We start from the raw sequence: 20,771 nt of genomic DNA on the forward strand, positions 1-20,771 counted from the left end.
CAACACTGCTTCTTTGTACTGGTGAGGAGTTGACATAAGAAACTTACTCTGCTTGTCCTTTACATGCACAGTAGGTATGTGTGAGATACTGTTCTGGGAAGGAGGAGTGCTGGGAAAAGATGGGGTCCAGCTAAGAAGGGGAAGAGCACCTTTCCACGGTGTGAAAGAATGAATTATATTGTAAAAATAATGGATTACAGAAATGTTGTATGTACCTTTAAGCAGAAATAAGAAATGTTGAAATACAGGTGTCAGGAAAAGAAACGTTAGGCATAAACAATGAGTCCACTTAAGCTAATGGTGAAACATTAACAGAAGATCAGTAATAGTAAGGAAATCAGATATGCATGTCTAGCCCAGGTAAACTTATCAGATTCTGCTTCCTTTGTTATCTTGTTAAGTTCTCACCCTTTTATCTGTATAAATAAGATAATTTGTGTCGTGCATGGTGCTCACATTATCTGGGTGTTATTAGCAGAGCGCTGTGCTAATAAAGCAGAGTGGTCTGACAAACTGAGTCCTGAGTCTAACTTTGACAACAGTGACTCACCAAGCTAGTGAGAAGGAATGGTAAATTACTATAGAGTTGTATAAGCAACAGGATGGAATTAAGTGAAGGAATCTGCTCTACATCTTAGATGTATATACACAAATGCAAGGAGTATGGGGAACAAACAGGAAAAACTGAAAGTTTTAGTGCATAATCTAAATTATGACTTGTTTGCCATCACACATTGGTGGGATACATCTCATGAGGGGAATGTTGGTAAACGGGTATAGCTTGTTCAGGAAGGTCAGGCAGGATAAAATTGAAGGAGGTGTTGCATTATACATCAAGAATATGTACACTTGTTCAGAGATCCAGAAGGAGGTGAGAGGCAGACCACCTTAAAGTTTCTGGGTTAAGATAAAAGGGGGAGAAAATAGGAGTAACACCATGATAGGGGTCTAAATCTGGAAGAGGGAGTGGATGAGGAATTTCTAGAATAAACAGAAATATCCAAAAACACAAGACCTAGTAATATTGGGGAACTTTACCACAGATATCTGTTGGAAAAGTGATACTGGAAAACATTCCAGAAAAGTAATACTGGAGACATTCCAGAAGACTGGATAAAGGCAAATATAGTGCCCATCTATAAAAAAGGGAAATAAGGACAACGCGGAGAATTACAGACCAGTCAGCTTAACTTCTGTACCTGGAAAGATAATGGAGCAAATAATTAAGCAATCAATTTTCAAACACCTAGAAGATAAGGTGATAAAATAATAGCATGGATTTGTCAAGAACAAATTGGATCAAACCAACTGGATAGCTTTCTTTGACAGGGAAAAAAGCCTTGTGGATAGAGGGGAAGCAGTAAATGCAGTATATCTTGACTTTAGTAAGGCTTTTGATACTGTCTTTCATGACCTCATAAATACAACTTAGATGGAGCTACTATAAGGTGGATGCATAACTGGTTGAAAAATTGTTCCCAGAGAGTAGTTATCTGTGGTTCACAGTCATGCTGGAAGGGCATAATGAGTGGGGTCCTGCAGGGATTGGTTCTGGGTCCAGTTCTGTTCAATATTTTCATCAATGATTCAGATAATAGCATAGAGAGTACACTTACAAAGTTTGCGAACGATACCAAGCTGGAAGGGGTTGCAAGTGCTTTGGAGGATAGGATTAAAATTCAAAATGATCCGGACAAACTGGAAAAATGTACTGAAGTAAATAGGATGAAATTCAGTAAGGACAAATGCAAAGTACTCCACTTAGGAAGAAACAATCAGTTGCACACATACAAAATGGGAAATGACTGCCTAGGAAGGAGTACTGTGGAAAGGGATATAGGGGTCATAGTGGATCATAAACTAATATGAGTCAACAGTGTAATTCTGTTGCAAAAAAAGCAAACATCATTCTGGGATGTATTAGCAGGAGTATTGTAAGCAAGCCATGAGAAGTAATTATTCTGCTCTACTCATGCTGATTAGGCCTCAGCTGGAATATTGTATCCAGTTCTGGGCGCCACATTTCAGGAAAAATGTGGACAAACTGGAGAAAGTCCAGAGAAGAACAAAATAATAATTAAAGGTCTAGAAAATATGACCTATGAGGGAAGATTGAAAAAATTGGGTTTGTTTAGTCTGGAGAAGAGAAGACTGAGAGGGGACGATAACAGTTTTCTAGTACATAAAAGGTTGTTACAAGGAGAAGGAAGAAAATTTCTTCTGAATCTCTGAGATAGGACAAGAAGCAATGGGCTTAAATTGCAGCAAGGGAGGTTTAGGTTGGACATTAGTAAAAACTTCCTGTCAGAGTGGTTAAACACTAGAATAAATTGCCTGGGGAGATGGCAGAATCTCCATCATTGTGGATTTTTAAGAGCACGTTAGACAAACACCTATCAGGGATGGTCTAGATAATACTTAGCCCTGCTTTGAGTGCAGGGGACTGGACTAGATTACCTCTTGAGGTCCCTTCCAGTTCTATGATTCTATCAAAACAGAATTCCCAGTAAGTTCTTGGAATGTATTGGGGATAATTTTTTTTTTTCAGAAACTGGAGGAAGTAACTAGGGGGATAGCCATTTTAGACTTGATTCTGACCAACAGGGAAGAATTAGTTGCAAATCTGAAGGTGGAGGAAAATTTGGGTGAAAGTGATCATAAAATGATAGATTTAATGATTCTAAGGCAAGGAGGGAGTGAGAGCAGAAGAATAAGGACATAAGACTTAAAAAAAACACTTTGTAAAGCTCAGAAAACTGGTAGGTATGATCCCATGTGAAAAAAATCTAAGAGATAAAGGAGTTCAGGAAAGCTGGCAGTTTCTGAAGGAGAGAGTATTAGAATCATAGACTTTTAAGGTCAGAAGGGAACATTATGATCATCTAGTCTAACCTCCTGCACAATGCAGGCCACAGAATCTCACCCACCCACTTCTGTATCAAACCTGTGTCTGAGCCATTGAAGTCCTCAGATCATGGTTTAAAGACTTCAAGGTGCAGAGAACCTTCCAGCAAGTGACCCGTGCCCCACACAGCAGAGGAAGGTGAACCCCCCCCAGGGCTTCTGCCAATCTGCCCTGGAGAAAAATTCCTTCCCGACCCCAAATATGGTGATCAGCTAAACCCTGAGCATGTGGGCAAGATTCATCAGCCAGACATCCAGGAAAGAATTCTCTGTAGTAACTCAGATCCCACCCCATCTAACATCCCATCACAAGCCATTGGGCATATTTACCACTAGTAATCAAAGACGAATTAATTGCCAGCACATCCCTCAGCCTGCACCACTTCCCGCCGCCCCCATTGGCCTGGAGCAGCGAACCGTGGCCAGTAGGAGCCGCAATCGGCCGAACCACGGACGCGGCAGGTAAACAAACCAGCCTGGCCCACCAGAGTGCTTACCCTGGCAACCTGCATTGCAAAGGTTGTCGACCCCTGCTTTAGATGATACTGATTTATAGATATGGGGAAGGCAGGCAGGCTGATGTAAGGATCTTGGTTGCACAGAATGGGTAAAGAAACTAGAGCAGTGTTTTGTTATTTATGCCTTTTTTAAAACAATGCTCTCAGTGACATTTTTTAAATGTTCCATGATTTGCCAAGGTGTGTCAATATGCCTAGTTTATATGCACCAAAAACAACAGATATGTGCATACATTTAAAAAAACTAAATTGCAATCTGATAGTCAGAAAGGATAGTTACTTCCCGGTTAAAGCTAGAAGGAATATGAAAGCAAATGTTTTAACTAAAATTTATATTTTAAAAAGAGCTACATTAGTGGGAAAAATATTAACTTGTAACTGCTAACCCAACTCAAGTGAATAGATGTTATTTGTTCTTCTCCTGTCCTTAAAGCTTTATGTAGCATTTGATTTTTAATTTTAAAGTGAAAAAGTATAACAGATTAAATAATCAAAGTAAACAAATGGAAGTAGCTTTTATTTCTGAAGCACTGAACTCACAATACAACATAGTATTGAAATATACTGATATCAGTAAATGATGCTGTAGGTTGGCTAATTTTCCACTTAGACCCACAGGGAGCAATGTTATCACGCAAGAATGTTCACAAGAAAATATGTGCAGATAACAAAAGGTGCAATTACAAACAAATTTAAGCAGCATAGTATAAGGTGCTTTGATTCAACATTTGTATAATCAGATTACCCATTCACAGACATGTTGTTAAAGGTAAATTTTACTTCACTCTGTTACAGACTAACAAACATGAGAATCTATAATTCATTCACATGCTAGCTAATAGGAAAGTGCTTCTTCTTTAAAAATGATACACAAAGTGAAGATAATATTTTACATAGATCACTGTGCTCTTCAACTCTAAAATTTCTTTAACTTAATTTTTGGATTAACATTTACATTATTACACTTTAATTACAGACACTGATATTACACTTTAATTATAGACATTGATCTAGGTTTTGAATGTGATGCTACATATGCTAAAACTTCTGGGTAAAGAAGAATCCAGTATGATATCACTCCATGATAAGAACAAACACATTATTCTTTTTATATATATTAATCTAAAATTTGTTTCTGCAAACAAATTCCAATTGTCAGTTTTAATACATGACTTTACCTTGCGTAAAGCTTCTCTCATCCACTGCATGCCACATCTTTCTGAGGTTTCGATAACCAAAGTGTCCTTTTTTAAAGATGTAACTAAAAGGAGCAAAATTTAAAATATATGCAAAATGGCTGGGGGAAGTATGGTTAAAAAGCAAGTGAAATGACTGGTGTCATTTGCTAAATTACCAACAAACAGTTGCATTTTAAGAACTAGTGCAAATAGGAAAAGGCAATATTTAACAATATGTAGTTTGAAATGTTTGGCACCACAATCACAGCTTCATCCCTTATGCTGGCTTCCACAGCATGGAAACATTATTGTATTTGATGTTGAAAATAGGAAAATAACTAAAATACCTTCAAGAACAACCCTGAAAAATACCAACCAATACACTTAATTTCTAGATACTATTTTCAAAGATATAGGGCAAACCTTGCTCTACTACATTTCTGAACACTGTGTTTCTTCAGCCTCTACAAACTGGATACACATCTAAAAGGGCTGATAAAATATTTACAAAAACCCAATGGAATTTAAAAATCAGCATATATCGCAAATATATTCATGCACCAGGCATTTAAAAAGATAATTAAATAGGTAAAACTTTACCGAATCTACAGGTATATGTATGAAAATACTTCATTTTAACTTCATATGACAATAGATGGAGATTATAAGGTTATGTCCTGTCACATCCATTTTAGTAGCTCCTGTTTAATGAGGTTAATCTAATCTCTAGTCCAATAAGAATTCTGATACATCAACTTCTCAAATGGAACTGGAACTATAGATGAAATCGTAAAAAGTTAGATAAGGTTGCTAACATATTGACAAGTCGGATTTGGCTTTTAAAATCTAGATCTAATAATACATTACACACATTTTTTCTGTCCTGAGATGGCAGCAATCATTTTAAAGCTAATGGTAATTTTAACAGGAAAATGTGACATCAAAGCAAATCAATTTCAATTCACAAACATTATATTACAAAGAAAAAACTTTTAAAGCAAGATTTGGAAAACTTTAAAATAGAATAGTTCTTTTTATTTTACCCATACACCTTGGGAAAAGGTATCAGATAGGACTTCAACCTTCAGGCTGCCAATGTATCCACTGAACAGATAACAGCAAGACAAACTTCCACATACTGTGCTTTAACCCAGTGTTGGAGGAACCACCTTTAAATATGAAATGGCCATTTTCTCTTTATGCCCATTTAATCCTTGTATTCTTATTTAAAGAAAGCAATTAGAATGTGAAAACATTGTTCACTAAACCCTTGACTGAGATCATAGACTCATGTCATGTAGGATACCAGCTAAAATAATGATTTTTTTTTTTAAATCATAGTTGAACCCTAGTGACTTATGGTAAAACTATGTGTATGCCATTACCTTTCCACAAGATATGTGTGTTCAAATAAAGGATCTTGTCTCTATAGCCCACCTTCTTCTCTTAGCTGACACTACAGCGAAGCTACAATGCTGCATCTTTAATATAACAATACAACTGCACACCATGATATGAGCAGAGCCGGCTGTAGGTTTTTTGATGCCCTAAGCAAAAAATTTGCCGCCCCAAGCTTAGGTGGGGCTGGGGCTCGCAGGCGGAGCTCGAAGCGGAGGGAGTGATGTCACTTTCTCCCAGCGCCTGCAGGGGCTTTACCCTCCTCCCCCGCCCAGCCATGCAGAGAAGCCCCGATATAAGGGGTGGCACAAGGCAGAGCAGCAGCCAGTGTGCAGATGAGGCGGCGTGGCCCCGGCTCCCCGGCAGGCCTCGCCCTCTCCTCCCCAGGTAGCGGCTGGGGTTTCCTCTTCCTGCCGCAGCCAGGGGGCACAGCATCCTCACACCATCTAAGTGGCACAGCTCCGAGAGTGCAACTGCCCCGAAAAAAAGGATGGCCAGAATGCCGCCTCTTTAAATATGCCACCCCAAGCGTGTGCTTTCTTTGCTGATGCCTAGAGCCAGTCCTGGATATGATTAACAGGATTACAGATTCACTGCAGATTCCAATAGGAAGAGAAACTATGCTGAGAAGGTGGTAACTGCAAATATTTCAAATACTGGCAAAATAACAATAGAAAAATCACTGCTAAATAATGTGCTTTGTGCAATACTTTATGTGCATGCTTGTGTCAGCATTAAAGTCCTCCTTTAACAGGCCACATGCCATCCAAATGCTGAATAATCATCTAGCCATCATTATTATAAACATCCAATAAATTCATGATGGTGAAGGGGCTACCCTTATTAAGAACCTTCTGTACCTATCTCATCTTAGATTCCATTAAGAAACCCACGAATTGACTCAGATGAGACAGACAGTGTAAATCTGCTCTTTAATGAGATATTCTATTTGCTTTTCAGCTCCAAATGGAAATATTAGGTACTTATTAATAAACCTTTTATTTTTCTTACTAATGCTAACCCACATCTCTCCTGGATCAAACTGGTTTCATCTGCAGTGCAGTTGTACATAACAGACTATTCTAAACTCGTGTCAATTATTTTTGTGCTTCTATTCATACTTCCTCATCAGGAGGCTGAAATATGCTGATTTATTATGTGTGAACAATGCTGTACTTTCCCATTACAGCTATATAAGAATACAGTACTTTAAAAATGTTCATTAAGTATGAATTAAACATTGTACTTATTTAATATTTTTATCATTGTGCTAATATTTGTGCTCAAATTATCATTCAGATAAAAAAAAATCTCTTCAAAAGGCTCCATTTCTAGATGTCTATTTCATATCTAGATGCTATTTTGGATAATTTAGCAGCAAGCAGCTTGCACTGGAAGTCAGTCTAAAATTTTCACTCATCCTCGCAATTTCTCTTGAAATATATTCACACCACTGATTCTTATGCATGTGTTTTAGGAAAAGCTGAACCCATATCTATATGTCAACTCCAAGTGAACTGCAAGCTTATTAAAAAATTTAAATAATATGCTGCTTATATATTACCTTTCATCTCAGAATTTCAGCATTTCAACATTAATTTGCCCCATGATAGCATATGAGATGTATAAATATTACACTCAATTTACAGAAGGGTGAAAACTGAAGTCTAGAGATGTTAACCAAAGTTACACAGTGATTTTAATGTAAGGGATTTGAATAGAACCCAGAGATCCTAATGATCAGTCCCTTGTTCTAACCACTACACAAGAGGCACTGGTGCACAGAGCCTACACTCATGATGTAAATATCACATTTTTTAATCTCTACGGTGATGCTTGGGGAGGAAATCTGGGATAGTTTAAAACTTCTCCTTAAGATGTGTGGTACGAGAAGACAGCACTATTTCTCTCACTCAGATATAATTATTTCTTAGACTCCAGAACATTTTAGTATTTGCAATGCAATAAGAACACAAATTAAACAAAGAGAGAGTCAAATTCTTCTCTTCCATAACCAGGTGCAACTCTATAGAGTTGAATTTGCTTATGCGAGCATTGACTAATTCACTTAATCTTTCAAGACAAATATAATGTATCTAATTTTAGTCACTTTTTCCATTAAAAATAGTGAAAGTCCTCTCTCTCTTTAAAAATATACTTGGCCATGTTCTCTAAATTACATTTAAAACAAACAACTGGGGGGGGGGGAAATGACCTTTTAATCATGTTTACAAAGACATTTTTGGCAAAACTGATAAAACGTTCTTACCTTGTGGCTCAAACTTACCTGATAAGCACACTGCAATACCTGGCTCAAACTATAACTTATTTCACTATAAATATATATACAGAGAAATCTTAACAATTAAGAGAAAAGACTTGCAAATACTGCCAGTGAGATTTCTTGACTTACTAAATTGAGGTTATTTGGTAGTGCACAGTTCAGTAGCACTTTCAAATCCTTCTCTGTTTAGCTTCAGTGAAGACCTGATCCAGCACCCATTGAAGTCAAGAGGAATCAACTTTCAAAGAGTGCTAGGCCAGCCCCTAAATGCCAAAAGGTACATCCTTTTAGCAAAATAAAGCACAAAACAACCAACTCATAAGTTATTGCAATAGTAAACAAACAATACTTGTAAAAACCCTACTATAACTGTACTCACAACTTGAATGTAGGTGTTGACAGGCCCTACTGCATAATGAATAAAAAATAATATAAGAGTATGTCCAAAAATGTATAGAGCCTTTATAACACAAACATCTCTCCTCTGGTTCCACACTAGGCTCAATACAATTTCCCTTGTCTCCAGCGATAGTTGGATCAGGCCCTGTTACTCTTAATTTGTAAGTCATTGGTATTCTAACACTTTAACTGTTTTCTGATGTACAGTGGAAAGGTTTTAGTTCATGTGCATCCTACTGCTTTCAATCAAAATAACGGAGTTGTCTTTTAAAAGGCCTAGCATATGATAAATCAGTAAAGCTTTTGTTAGTATGAAGATGCAACAACACCCCTCAAACATGGGTATAACATTTCAATGTATAGAAGAATCTGAAAATGATACTGGGATTAAACTTTTTTAAATGCCCCCACATTTTCAAACCAATCTGCAGGGATTTAACCACACAAAGTCTACTGGCGCTAATGGAAGTCACATGACTTAAACCCATATTAATTTCTCTTAATATGTAGATATTTTAAATCTCTTTAAAATATTTCCAAACAAACTAAAGCTTACTGTGCAAAAGTGACTTTTTTTAAAATTACAATTACTTCTGTAGGAACAACAAACAACATCAAAGACTGAAAAATATGAATGTAGAGCTCTGTTCAGCCCCATATCCCAATCAACATTCAATAGTAATGATTAAAAAAAAAAATACTCCAAAACAATACATATTAGAGAAAACCATAATCATCTCTTCCTTTTTGATCAACTAGTTTTGAAGCAGCATCAATTAAAAAAAAAAAAAAAAAGGTCTTACTGAATACATTGTGCCAGGAAAAGCCCCAGTGTGTATGCAGTTATACCAATATTAACTCCTGTATTCCAAGATAGCTTATTTCACTTTGCCAAACCAGAATAAGCGATATTTTTATACTAATATAACTGTATCTACACTAGCCTTTTTTTGTTTGTGCTGCTTTAATTATGCCAGCATAGTTAAAGCAGCAAAACTTAAGTGTGGACTAGGCCTATAATCCTCAGTTCTCTAATCCATGATATTTTAAAGCATACATAGTGTTTTGTGGGTCTCCCTGCTCTATTAGGAATTATTTATAAAAGTGTAGCTCAGCAAAAGAGCCAGAATGAACGTGTACAGAAATCTGGGTTACTTTGAGCTCCTGGCAGTCTGTCAATAATTCGTCAACAAGGATTTATATATATAAAGGCTAATATATATATAAAAATCCTTGTTGACATTTATACATACATATATATATATATATATATATACACACATATATATACACACACACACATATATATATTAGTCTTTATACACATAACAGCTAACTGTAGAAGTGTTTTTTCTGAAAACTGTCCAGCAATTCAAGATTAAAACAATAATGAAACTGACACTACAAACAACTGTAGATCTAGGATATAAGCCTCACAATATAAGATCACACTTTCTAACATACCATAGGCCATTATCAATTACATGTGTAACACATGTACTTTCTACATTGCCAAACAAAGAACACAATAATCAGATAAAGATTAAAAAATAACCAAGTAGTATTTTTGCATAATCAACCCTGTCTAGTTTTGACAAATCCAAGAGATAACTTAGCAACATATCTTTAGTCTTCTACTAGCTTATCAAACCAGCACAGATAAGGATAAAAAAAAAAAAAAAAAGGCAGCTAAGGAGAACCCAAAGTATCCATTATTTTACCACTGAATTGAACATCGCCAAATATCTGTACAGTGCACATTCAGTTAAGGAGTTTGATTTAACCACACTGTGATTAGCCAGATTAGACTGTCTTCCCCACACCATGAGGTGTGCAGAAAAAAATAAATCTAAAAGTGCTTAGCAAAAAACCCCAGCTTTTGGCTGTGTATTTTTCAAAATCTTTTGGTGCCCCACAGGGTGTTAAGCTCTCATCATATATGTTGCATTAGTAGGTAACTTTGGGCAATCCTAACTTCCAGGTTCAGAGGCTGATAGAAAATATCAGAACAGAATCTTTTGAGAGAGTCAGTTCAAGAAGTTATAATTAAATGCAGTGGTTCTAATGCTGAGCTCTGGTAGATATCGACAGAAAGTCTGCTGATGGAAACAAAGTGTTATGTCTACTGAAGGAAAGGGAAGTAGACATTTTTCTGCAGCTCCAATTTGCTCTTCAAGGTCATCTGTGAAATAGGAGCCAAATATCAGCACACCTTTGACTAATTCTTTTCTTTTAACCAGCAAGTGTGCATTGGTCTAGGTTAACTAGCAGGAAGCAAACTAGAAGTATAACAACTTAATGCCCTCTTAGTGCATACCAGCATACAAACAACAAAAGTGATGTATGTGCTTCAGTACTCTCTGGGAAGAGTGTCATGCCATTTGCATGTCAGTAGCTCTACCATTGCGAGTGTCAGGATTATGAACATCCTACGTACATTTTACAGAATGCTTCCACACGAAAAAAAATACTACAGTGGCAAACAGATAAGCTTTACGCTATAAGAAGAAGAGGTTTGTTACAAATTCCCTGCAAACGATATGCTCAAGTCTAAACGAAACTCAGAGAGCATGCCTAAATGCATAGCATTTTACCATAAACAGTGCTTCCACACACTTTGGCCTGGTCTACACTAGGAGGCGGGGTTGATGTAAGATATGCAACTTCAGCTACGTGAATAGCGTAGCTGAAGTCGAAGTACCTTATTTCGACTTCCCTCCCATCCTCATGGCGCGGGATCGATGGCCGCGGCTCCCCGTCGACTTTGCTACCGCCGCTCGCTCTGGTGGAGTTCCGGAGTCAACAGGAGCGCATTCGGGGATCGATATATGGCGTCGAGATGAGATGCGATATATCGATCCCCGATAAACCGATTGCTACCCGCCAATCCAACGGGTAGTGTAGACATACTCTCAGTGGACTCTTCTGTTATTCCATAGTTTAAAAAATGCTTCTATGGGAAAATCTGTTTTTCTGAATATATGAATATAATTTAAATGATGATCAGATTGTGTTAAAAAAACCTTAATCTTGTATGATACAGACTATGGGGTTTTTTTGGGGGAGAATAGTATCATCTACCACAACATATTACATTTTATATGTGCCATTCATCCTACCTCACCCTCTGCTTTATTCTAACGATTCCCCAGCATTGCTTATAAATCTGCTAATTACTGAAAGTTTTGGAGGATTATATGATACAGCTGGAGGAGTAAATTTTAACGTCTTTATGTGAAAAAAAATATTTAACAAAACATCACAGTAATAGGTATGCCATAGTGTGTATCAGTCTGTTAGAGAGAGAGAGGCTACTGTCTAAAGCTTCCCACTAGGACTCCTTCAATGAGTTGATTCGTGCACAAATTTTCAGTGCAGGTCCCAGCTTAATGTTCATTGCATTCATAAGGTGATCCTCCTTCAACAAGAGAAGGGCCTGTCCATCGATCTCTTGTGCTCTAAATTCATCTGCAATATCTTGACAACCTGCAGTGGAATAAGAAATAGTAGGTTAGAAATAAATGCTGACAGATGCAATGGCATTGTATACACTGGAATTTTTCTGATTCATAATTCCCAATGGCTGTATTTTTTATTGGTGGAAGTTGTAGTCTAGATGAGAATTAGATAATGATTGCAAGAGCTCCTGAGTTCAGCTGAGTCCTACCTACATTACATCATTGACTGGTGCTACCAATGGTGCAACTATGCCCATTAGAAATTAAAAATCCTAGTATAAAACAAGGCAATTTTTTCCTATTTTATTTACAAGAATGATTGCCATGATCTCAGAGCCCTTTGAAAGAATCTGAAATGCAGACTAAAGAAATGCCTATTAGATGAAAACACAGAATACATCTGGGTTCTCTCCAGCAAGAAAAGATGCATATTCTGCAGGTGCAAACAGCTCAAATCTCAGAGGCTCAGAAAAAATTACTTACCTGTAATTTCTGAAACATCCCCAGTTTGAGTTCCTGTGTGCAATTTTCAGAATTTTTAGCTATGAAGTTTTACTAGAACTCCCTCAACAAAAATCATTAATATTACAGGCATTGATCGAAGCGCATACTCTGTGTCCGAAGGAGGAAAGATACACCTCTACCCTGATATAACGCAACCCGATATAACACAAATTCAGATATAATGCGGTAAAGCAGCACTGGGGGGGGGGGCGCTGCACACTCCGGCGGATCAAAGCAAGTTTGATATAATGCGGTTTCACCTATAATGCAGTAAAAATTTTTGGCTCCCAAGGACAGTGTTATATTGGGGTACAGGTGTAGAAGATTGGCATGTCAATGGAGGTGAGCTAAGGTAGTTCGGTTCCTTATTTGAGGAGAGCCATAATGATGCATTTCCCATGTTTCTGTTTTGTTTTTTTTTTCTTTCCTTGACTAACATTCTTGAAAGGTAACAAGCACTCAGCTCACTGATACGTGGCTGCAATCTTAACACAGAAAATTGGGATGTTCAATGGGACAGACTGTTTCAAATAACCAACAATCTCCCCCACAGATTGACATTGGGGGAAAGAAAATGATTCTCTGAGAGATGTCCTGATGAACAAGTTTCCTAATCCAATTAAGTGGGGAATTCTGTTATATTTCAACCTGACCTGCAACATCCTTGCTATTTCCATTCCAGCCCAGGCATCTGTTAAGCAGAAACTGTCCACTGTGCCAAACTGTATGGAAGCTGTGTCCTATGGAGAATGTATAAATGCCCTCTAGCACCGAGAAGACCACTCATTTTCAGTTGTGGCTTGAAGATTCTCCTTTCCCCTACAATTCGTATTTTGTTTTTAAATTAATATACTTATTTTCTTAAATCCACTTGTCTTCTTCTAGTCTTTCAGAAGTTTTCTCCCTTAACCTTTCACCCCCTCCTTCCTAATTTTAAATTATTACTCATTAAGTTTTACTTTCTTGATTTCATTTAATGTTTTTGGCCTTTCCCTTTTATAAAGAATCTGTACAGTTAATGGGGAAATCCTCAACATGGAAAAGTCCCTCTTTGTGTTCCCAACAGAACTGGGCACCATCGTCCCTAGGATGAGAGGAACTGACTAATTCTGGATTTAGTTGTAACTTCATATTTAAATTCGATAAAATAATGAATGTTGTCCTCTTTTCAGTCTGATTTATAAATGAGCAAAGGACAGGTAAATAGAAAGTTGTGAAGAAGTGTTAGTTCATCTAGAGTGGAGTGTTATTGCATATGAAAGCAATAAAATTCATGAGTTGAAACAGGAAGCTCTCTATGAAGAGTAAACTCACTTTCTACTTCCTTTTTAGTACTCTGTACACAGATTTGGTTATGTACCAAATCAACTGACAATTTATTAAGGAGATGAATGAGTTATGGTCCAGGGTGATGCAGATTTTAGAGGACAGTTGAGTTAAATAGTTAGGAAACAGGAATGTCTTGATGGGGAATCCCATAGCATAAACTATGTCTTCAGAAACTTTAAGATACAACTCAGTATCACAATAATTAAGATAGCTACTGTAAAGTGGCAGATTGTCTTCTGTGTTAACTGTTTGTATAGCACCTGCACAATGGGGCTTTGATACCTGATTGGAGTTCCTGGACACTAAAAAGTATAGAGTGGCCCAAAAAGGGGAAAAGAAAAATTAAGCATCTCATAATAAGGACTTGTAAGTCACATCAGAGAAAGGAATACATATTCTATTATGTGCATCAAGTGATAGAACAAGGGGGTTTTTTAGGCTTAGGTCACAAATTTATTACATAACTTCTACTACACCACTGAGCATTTCACCTGTAACACAGTGATGCTTTTGTGGGCCCTATCTGACTAACAACTAGATCACAACTTGTATGCTAAGAACCATTGATGTAGTAATAACATACTTTTGTCACGGATTCTTGATGGCACAGACATATACAGAATAAAAACAACTTTTAAAAGCATCAGAAATCAACCTTTCAGCTATGAATTGAAGACAATGGCCTCAATAAGCAGAAATGAAATTAAAACAGCATAGATTACTGGTTCCCACACAAAAGACTGCCAAACTCACACCCGTGAGGATACAACGATTGCAGACAGATGTGATGTTTTAGACATCACTATAAAGTTCTTATTTATTGATTGAATGCAGCTAAAACTCTCACAAGTAAACACTTCTGTGAAAGGATATCATCCTATGTCTAGCATGGGATCTGAACATGGCAGTTGACAGACATTTACATGCATTTACAGAGATGGACAAGAGCAAATGATTATTTTTTAAAAACAAAATAAATTAATCCAGTTAGAAGAGATTACCTGTTTTGTTTTGTTTTTTTAAAAGAGATTAGCTTTACCAGGCACCTAGATAAGAGTTTCACTAAGAAACCTGTTTTAAAGTCAGTTTTGGAAAATTGAGGGATTGGAGTCTGGATTATTTCAATTCCCTTATTCAAATATATACTAGTATTCACAGCTACCAAAAGAGTGAATATACTATATATATTTTGTATTGCACCAAGCTGGTAATGAGCGCTTGGGGTTATATAAAGACCACTAACCTTGGAACAGTATATGAAAGTGGAACATCTCTGGAGGAGCATAGCAGATCCAACAGTTCTTCCTTTTCTCCAGCAAAAATTAGTGGCAGTAAAAATGTCACAGAAACCAACAGTCCTTAAAAAAGCTCCAGGGGAATTCAGGAAAAGCTATGTATGGAGGCCAGATGAGGAGACCCTATTCTGTGCTTAGATTTCAGTTCATGGATTCTATTTAGAAGGCTGTAAACCAAAGGTATCGAATGGATTACCAAAGACAGAAACTGACAAATCAATGCGATATAACAAGACTGATGGCCGTATGGAGTGCATTAGATTCATAATCCAAAATAACATTGTCATAAACAGATAGTTAAGGGTTAATGCCTCTTTTACCTGTAAAGGGTTAAGAAGTTCACCTAGCCTAGCTGACACCTGACCAGAGGAACCAATGGGGGAACAAGATGTTTCAAAAGGAAGGAGGGAAATTTTCCTTTGTTTAGAGTCTCAGTTTCAGCTGGAGTGAAAAAGATCAAGGAACCAGTCTCTTATCAAAGTAGTAAGTTTTAGAAAGGGATAAATAGGTTTATGTTTATTTTCTTTGTAACTTGTCTTGGTACCGTTAAGGGAATTATCAAATTTGAGTATTCTTGTGTGTATTAAAGTTTTTGCCCAGGGGAACATCCTCTGTGTTTTGAATCTGTTGTCTGTGAGAGTAGCTGGTATGCTAATCTCTCCCAGAAGGTTTTCTTTTACCTTTCTTTTCTTTAATTAAAAGCCTTCTTTTTAAATACCTGATTTATTTTTTCCTTTTTTTAGATCCAAGGGGGTTGGATCTGGATCCACCAGGAGTTGGTGGGAGAAAGGAGGGGGGATGGTTAATTTCTCCATGTTTTAAGATCCAAGGGGTTTGGATCTAGGTTCACCAGGAAATTGGTGAAGTCTCTCAAGACTACTCAGGGAAGAAAAGTAGTGCTTGGAGGGTGGTGGCAGCGATACCAGATCTAAGCTGGTAATTAAGCTTAGAAGTATCCATGCAGGTCCCCACATCTGTACCCTAAAGTTCACAGTGGGGAAGGAACCTTGATACATATGCAGTCCAATTACTACCCTGATACTTTCCTGTACAAAGGTCAATCACCTCTGCTAATTCTGTTAGCAATCTAGGAAAACATCTTCTAGAATACTGCTTGAAAACATACTGAAGGTGTGATGAGAACCTGGAAGTGCCCAAAAAGGTAAGAAATGTAGCCATATAGTAATAAGGAGGCTTTTTGGTATGTTGGGACCATTATCTGGATATCTAGAAGACAAATAAATTTCCAAGGGGGGCAGAAAACAAGAGCTTAGACTGGACTGAAATCTAATGTTAACGCTAGAAAAAAAATTCTGAACAAGTCTCATTTAAATTCAGAAATCAACATGTTTATCAAACATATATGAGGAACAGATTCAGTATCCTGTAGAAACTTCCTAAGGTAATTGTTTCAAAGTAGAGAGCTGTACATTAGGATTTTAAGAACAGTGTCCTTGTTTAACACAGCTGTACAGGAATTTCTCATGCCTAAGCTACTCTGCATATTTTAAACACATATTGTAGGGTGATCCAAGGTAGATAATGCAGCTTAATACACATCCACATATTATAGTCACTAGATGGAATGTACATCAAGGGTAATTTCTGTGGATTTAAAACTTCCACCTCTTTATAGAAGAGATTAAATTCTTCTACTAAATTTGATTACTTCATAAAAGACTAGTGGCAAAGAGGCAAGTTTTATCACCCAGGGATGAAGATACTTTCCCACAGAAAATCATCCTACTAAAATGTTTGTGTTTCAAGAGAAATTGTTTGATATCACTATAAATCCCAGAAGCGAGTAAGCCAATAAGAACAGAGCCAACCTGAGTTTCAATTCGCGTAGATGTAAGTGGCATGTTTTGGTGAGAGAAGGATCTTAGATTGCTTCAGACAGTGAGGTAGGCCTCACCACCCGCAAAGGGAAAGATATGTGCTTGGGGAAAACGACATTCCCAAAGGGGGAAGCAGATATGGGAGCTAGTCACGGAAGAAAATGCCAAACAAATGTAAAATCACAACTATGGACACTGAGCTAAAAAGAGAAAATATGTAAATAACAAGACAGGAGACCCATCCTAGATAGTAGAATGGAATATTACAATTGTCTGTATGATTTCTAATACATGCATTCTTAGAGGCTACATAGAAAAACGGCTCTCTGTATTTCAGGTCCTCTGAAAAGTCATACAAACTATGAATTTAGTTTTATATAGGAAAAAATTTAAGTCAGTCTTTTATATTATAAAAGATCTTTAATGTTAATCTTTCAATAATATATAAGGAAAGAAGAGCCCCTTTCTTGCTTTCTCTTTTAAATGAAGAACGAGTAAGGAGGGAAGAGAATAGAAAGAGAGAAGCATAAAAGGGAGGAAGTGTGTCTGATTCAATCTCTCTACTGACCTCTTGAGAGAAATCAGACTGAAGGGAGGAACACCTTTACTCTCCATCAGCTGGGATGCCACAGCAGAGGTGGGGCTAGTTCTATCGACATGGGGCTTGGAGGGGAAACCCGGTTGTGCTGAGGGAACAAGCAAGAGGAAACAAATCACATTCCAGCCTCTACTACCAATTAACTAGCATCTGAGTGCTGTTACAGTACCTCTCCATCATAACCATTCTAAAAAAAAGCAAAGAGCTTTATTGTTGCAAAACTGTAAAAAAAGTGAAAGTACTCTACATTACATACCAGGCAAAGAACGTATGAAGGCCCAAACTTCATCAACTGTCCACACTGATGGATCAGCTTGTACAGATGGTAGCAAGTCAACATTCTCTGGCATTTTCCTAATTTTTAGTTCCCTAAGTTCACGTTCTCTTTCCCTCTCACTTTGTCTTCGCAGACGAGTGGTCATGGCAGCTGGCACACCATCATCATGAGAAACCAAATCATCTTCTGCAGATGGATAAGTAATTGGAAGCTGGAAAATGTAATACAAATAAACAACAGTATTATATTCCTTTTGCAATTCCTAAAATGGTGCTCTAGTTTTAAGCAAGTATTCCACAGACCTGTCTAAGGAAGTGCTCTCGTGATGACCCATCAGAGCCACTTGGTCGACGTGCATGTCGCCCAAGACTTTGGCTATCTGCCTTCCGATTCCAACGACTGTTCTTGTCTGATGTAAACAGCCCAAATTTTTTAGTGCAACTAACGTTGTGCCTAAGGAAACAAAATGTATTATTCAGTAGTGTCCTGATAACTCAGTAGAATTACGTTAAAAAAATATATATATAAACAACATTTTATGCTTCCTACGGAAATGTAGTCTGCTTGGTGGAACATGTTTGTTCCAATCCTGTTTCCCTAGAAAAGTTGGAGAGCTGTAATAGGGTGTGGCCTGCACGCTAATGCTTCAGTACTCCTTGAGCCAGCAGTAACCATTATTCAGATTATTCTTAACTTTTAGTAGGGGCAGAATGCCCATTGTGGCTGTACATATAATTGCTACTATCCAGATTACAGGCACACATTAGCACTGATTTTGCAGTGTGTACATTTTGGGGATAACTACACCACTTTTCACTCCCTTATCAGAATTTGGCCATATTAAAAAACAAATCAACAAAATAATATTTTGAACAGGTGGCACCAAAAAAAAAAAAAAATCATGCCTTGACAACTTATGACCAGAAGTGATAGGACAAGATTACTTACCAGTAACTGAAGATCTCCAATATATTTTCTCTGCAGAGCCACACTGTAGGAGCCACAAACTTACTTCACAGATCACCGAACCATTGCCAGCAGCAGCAAAAATCATCAGTGCTCAGTGCATTTCCCACCCAGAGATGTTCTGGCAGGTAAATCTTGTCTACACTGGGAAATTTATAAGATTAACACAAGTGGGAGAAGTCCCAGTACAGACAATCACTGTCTACACTGGGGCTCCAACTGACACCATCTTTGGGTTTGAAAGGTCCTGCCTGATAACTGTCCTTCTGTTTCGTTCAATTCAGAAGAGCCTAACACAAATTCCGAAGGTGGAGGGGAAAATGTCTGGGTTCAGTATGGAGTGGCAGAGGTAATATAATTGGAGAACTTCTGTTACTATTATGAAATATACTTTTTTCACCCCTCTCATGAAACCAGCTCCACAGATCAAACAGTGAATCCTGAGGACAAAGGCTACATGGTACTACATGAACAGAGATAAAAGCACTAGTCCCCTCACATGAACATCCAACCTTGTCGCCAAATAGAGGCAATTCTTTGTAAAAGCATGAACTGAACTTCACATGGCAGCCATGCCAATTTTCACAAATGACGTTAGTTTAGCCAAAGACCAGTGGCTACCATTCTTCTAGTGAAATGGGCTCTAATGAAAAAATGGACTCTAAGGCGTGTCTTTCCTGTGGAGGTAACTGAATTAGACACTCAAGTTGCTTCTACTGAATTAATTTAGCATGAGTGAGAGTAGCCATACTGCAAAATTAATCTCAAGTTGTTGTGTCCATATTAGCATTGCACTCATTCATGTGTTGCACTAAGACTTGTAGAGGCATATCCCATGGTTCTTTGCACTGCATAAAGCTGAGCTGCTCTGTGACTTCTTTCCCAAAGAATTGTGGGAGAACAAGTCCAGTCTTTCTGGGCACAGGAGGAAATTATGGGATGCCACTGAGGACTAGTGACACTGAAGTGCAGTATGGACTCAGACTAGCTCCAGAATGGTCATTTTAGCAGCTGTTGTGCTAACTTGAGCTGTAGCATGAACCCCTGATGAGTCAGTCAATTCAAGTGAAAAGCACCACCACACCTGAGTTAAGGGGTTTTGTGTTTGCGCGTGGACGGGAAATACTCGAGTTATAACTCAAATTAACAGCAGTGAAGACGAACCCTAAGTCATTCTGGCACCAGAACACAACAAATCTGAACACATAACTTGATCCATTTTGATGATTTCTAAACTTCAATGGAGACTAGGTTTTCTCACCAATGCCATGGACAAATGAGGTGACTTATAGAAAGGTTTATATTTCTATCTAAATTTAAAAAGAAAGAGACAGCATCCTTGTAACATCTAACCAATGGATTCTGAATCTGGCCTCTCAACATAAATCAGAAGGTCTAGGAAATTAAAGGTTACAAACAAAATAAATGGTTTGGGATGAAATTTCCTGCAAGGTATCATAAAAAAGGATCAGTCACAAGGGCATGGATTTATTGACCATTCTAGCAGAATAATGGCAATAAAAATGCAAGCTTCAAAGGATAAAGGCGAAAGCAGCCACTTATCAGCAGAGCTGGTCAAAATAGTTCAAATTTTGATGAAAAATGGCAAAGAAATTGATGAAATTTTTGTGGTTCCTGCCCCCCACTTTTTAAAAAAAGCTCAATTTATCAGTACCCAAAAGAGTTGGTCGGATCAAATTGAAATCCTGAAGACTTCTACAGTTAAAAGTTAATAAATACAAGTGTGACAGCCCCTGAAGGAACAGTTTTTCAGTCTCTTTTCACCTCCTTGTATAGTAACCCACAGGTGCATGGTAAACTGAAA

The 20,771-nt window shown here is 37.6% G+C and overlaps 1 protein-coding gene across 4 annotated transcripts in view; it reads right to left on the minus strand.

Annotated features, from left to right (window-relative positions):
- Positions 1–10,218: 10,218 nt before the first annotated feature.
- The window catches only part of PHC3 (polyhomeotic homolog 3), an 89,983-nt gene continuing 79,430 nt past the window's right edge, over positions 10,219–20,771 (minus strand). The window contains exons 13-17 of one of the 4 annotated variants that reach the window (XR_007776021.1): positions 18,283–18,433; positions 17,960–18,191; positions 17,674–17,791; positions 15,216–15,434; positions 12,088–12,167 (exon numbers count right to left, since the gene is read on the minus strand). Coding sequence is in view for 2 of the 4 variants with exons in the window: in XM_050965835.1 (XP_050821792.1) it covers positions 12,013–12,167; positions 17,960–18,191; positions 18,283–18,433 (538 nt within the window). In the remaining 2 variants the exon portion in view is untranslated. Of the gene's footprint in view, positions 12,168–15,215; positions 15,435–17,673; positions 17,792–17,959; positions 18,192–18,282; positions 18,434–18,928; positions 19,091–20,771 lie in introns of those variants that run through there. The other 3 variants (XM_050965836.1, XM_050965835.1, XR_007776022.1) reach the window with 3 other exon arrangements.

Source organism: Gopherus flavomarginatus, chromosome 8 (genome assembly GCF_025201925.1).
Source record: "Gopherus flavomarginatus isolate rGopFla2 chromosome 8, rGopFla2.mat.asm, whole genome shotgun sequence".
NCBI classification, from domain to species: Eukaryota; Metazoa; Chordata; order Testudines; family Testudinidae; genus Gopherus; species Gopherus flavomarginatus.